We start from the raw sequence: 3,226 nt of genomic DNA, 5'->3' as shown, positions 1-3,226 counted from the left end.
AGAGTGTCTTCAGATTAAACATGGAAGCTCCCATCATACGTAGTAGCAACAACTATTAAACGTACGCGCCATCCCGAAACAGTGGAATGCACAGGGATGGTATCAGGAACCTTCTCAAAAGAATGTTCGTTGGGATCGTTATGAAAGTTGCCACGAAGCGACAGCGCTCATCTAACGTCTACTGCGGTGACTCTGTGGTGGAGTGGTGGGATTCTAGTAAACCCTGTTAGTCCCAAATGTGTTCACATACACGCTGCGGCACTTGTTTAATAGGTTATTTTGTGAGGGGATGAGTAGATATTATTTCTTAAATTAATGGTGCAAATCATTTTGTTTTATTTCAGGTGTTTGTGGAAACTTTAGACAAGTGTTTTGAAAATGTCTGTGAATTGGACTTAATATTTCATGTAGACAAGGTAAATAATTTTTATTACCCAGTTCCTGCATACTGACATTTAGGATGTAACCGTAATGAAGTTTTTCCTTACCAAAATTAATATTATTGGTCAAAAATAAAAAAATATTAAATATAACATTTAGTGTTACTTGGTTCCTGTATACTGACATTTATGATGTAACCTCAATGTTGTTTTCCTTATCAATCTTGTTATTATAAATAAGCTAGGAAACTGAAGAACTGCTGTGCTAGTGAGATTGCTATATCTCAAATAAAAAACTGGATACTACATTACTGACATTGATTTTCATATAAAAATGAGGCAAATAATAGAGTGACAATAGACAGTCACTTCCTCACATGTTACAAACTTTACGTGTTTTCCTGCTAATTTAGCTGACTTAAAAATGTATGCCTACATCATGGTCACGATCATTTGCATACATTATGCATACATAATCAAATTTATTAGGCCTATGTTATTTTATAAGCTGAGAGAACCATAATAACATGCTTTTTGTTGCTGTAAATTTGACTAAATATTCAGATGCAAATTGTTTTCTAGGTGCAGTACATTCTATCCGAGGTTGTGATGGGTGGGATGGTTTTAGAGACCAACATGAATGAGATAGTCACACAAATAGAGGCCCAGAACAAGCTGGAGAAAAACGAAGTAAGTACAGAAATAACTAATAATGCAGAAACTGCAAGCCTTCCCATTTTCTTTACCCTTGCTTATACTTTAGATAATATAAATTGGCATGGTCAGAATTATTGTAATAGGGTGTGAAGATATACCCAAAGGGAGAAAAACATGAGTGGCTTGTTAAATTGGTTCTTCTTCGAATAATTTTAGACAAACTTAGTCTCACCTTTTAGGGTAGTACTGATCACTTCAGCTTGAAAATTATTTTGAGTTTGTGCTGTTATGGGCCATAAAACATTAAGTGAATAGCAAATGTATGCGTGCTATCTTGAGATTCGCAAGAATGTAATTTAAAAATACTCACACCATACAAGTGCCTGTAGTTACCTGACACTAATTTTTAGCTCACCTTGACATCGTCAAGCTGAGCTATTGCCATGGGTCGTCGTCTGTCCGTCCGTCCGTCAACATTTCGCTACGGTCAATGATAACTCAGGAACCGTTTGACCCACGCATATTGTTCGGAATACGCAGTTGGTAAACGCGCTTCACACACAGCACAGCACACGCACGCACGCCACGCACGCATGCACACAGCACGCATGCACACAGCACGCACACACACACACGCACGCGCACCACGCCACACACACACACACACACTTCCCTCTCTCTCTCTCTCACACATGCACACACGCACACGCACGCACGCACGGGCACACACACACACACACACACACACACACACACACACACACACACACACACTCTCTCTCACACACACACATGCCGCACACGCACCACGGCACAGCAGCACACACATAACACACACACACACACACACAACACGCACACACAGCAACACACACGCGCGCGCGCACGTACGCGACGCACACCACGTTGCTACGTACACACGCTAGCATGCGCACGTGTACTGTGAACACGCACGCACGCACGTGTACGGCTGCACACACACACACACAAGCACACACACAACACCACACACACACACACAACACACACACACACACACACACGAGCACCGCACAACACACAACGCACGCACGCACGCACCGCACGCACACCTGCGTTACGACACACGCACGCACGCACGCTGTACGTGCACACAGCAGCACGACGCACACACGCCACGCCACGATACAGCCAACGCACGTGTACGTGCCACACGCACGTGTGCACGCCTATTGTACCGTACACACGCAGCGCACGCACGGTGACCAACGCACACGCGCGCACACACACACACACACGACACCACCACAACACACACACAATACACACCTCTCCTCACACACACACACATGGCCACACGCACACGCCACACCACACACACACCACACACACACACACGACACGAACACACACACAAACGGCACACACACACACACACACACACGACACACACACACGACACAACACAGCAACACACCAACACGCACGGCACGCCAGCACCGTGCTACGTACACATGCATGCAGGCACGGTCGCTACGTGAACACGCACGCGGCACGCCACGTGTACGTGCCACACACACACACGACGCACAACGCACGACGCTAGCACACGCACGTGTACGCTGCCCACACGCCACGTTGTGCACGCCTATGTACGTAACACACGCATGCACGCACGGTGCAACGCAACGCGCGCACACACACACACACACACACACACACACACGACACACACCACACACATTACACACCTCCTTCCTCCACATCACACACATGCGCACACGGGCCACACGCGACACACACACACAGCACAGCATTACAGCACACACACACACACACGCACCACACACACACACACAACGCGGCGCAACGCACGCAGCGGGCACCCCGTGCTAGCAGGCTGACACACGCATGCAGCGCACGTGATACCGTTGAACACGCACGCAACGCCACGCTGTACTGTGGCAGCACGCACACCACACAGCCAGTGCACACACACCACGCACGACACACGCACGCCACGTACACACGGCAGCGTGTACGTCGCCACAGCGCAGCGTTGCTGCACGCCTATGTCTTACGTACAGCACGCCACGCAAGCACGCTGTACGTGTACACGCACGCACGTGCTACGCTGCACACACAGCGCACGCACACGTGCCACACACACGTACGCACACTGTGCGCATGCACGCACGCACCCAGCGTCG

General features: G+C 48.3%; 1 protein-coding gene across 1 annotated transcript in view; it reads left to right on the top strand.

The window, feature by feature from the left end:
- Window positions 1–3,226, top strand: part of LOC106805560 (AP-3 complex subunit sigma-2-like) — a 19,343-nt gene that overhangs the window by 4,172 nt on the left and 11,945 nt on the right. Inside the window, exons 4-5 of the mRNA XM_014807208.1 lie at window positions 345–416; window positions 963–1,070. Coding sequence (XP_014662694.1) covers window positions 345–416; window positions 963–1,070 — 180 coding nt within the window. The remainder of the gene's footprint in view (window positions 1–344; window positions 417–962; window positions 1,071–3,226) is intronic.

This window comes from Priapulus caudatus, unplaced genomic scaffold (assembly GCF_000485595.1).
Source record: "Priapulus caudatus unplaced genomic scaffold, Priapulus_caudatus-5.0.1 Scaffold117, whole genome shotgun sequence".
NCBI classification, from domain to species: domain Eukaryota; kingdom Metazoa; phylum Priapulida; class Priapulimorpha; order Priapulimorphida; family Priapulidae; genus Priapulus; species Priapulus caudatus.
Note: the sequence above shows the minus strand (reverse complement) of the source record. Positions and strands in the feature narration are given on the sequence as shown.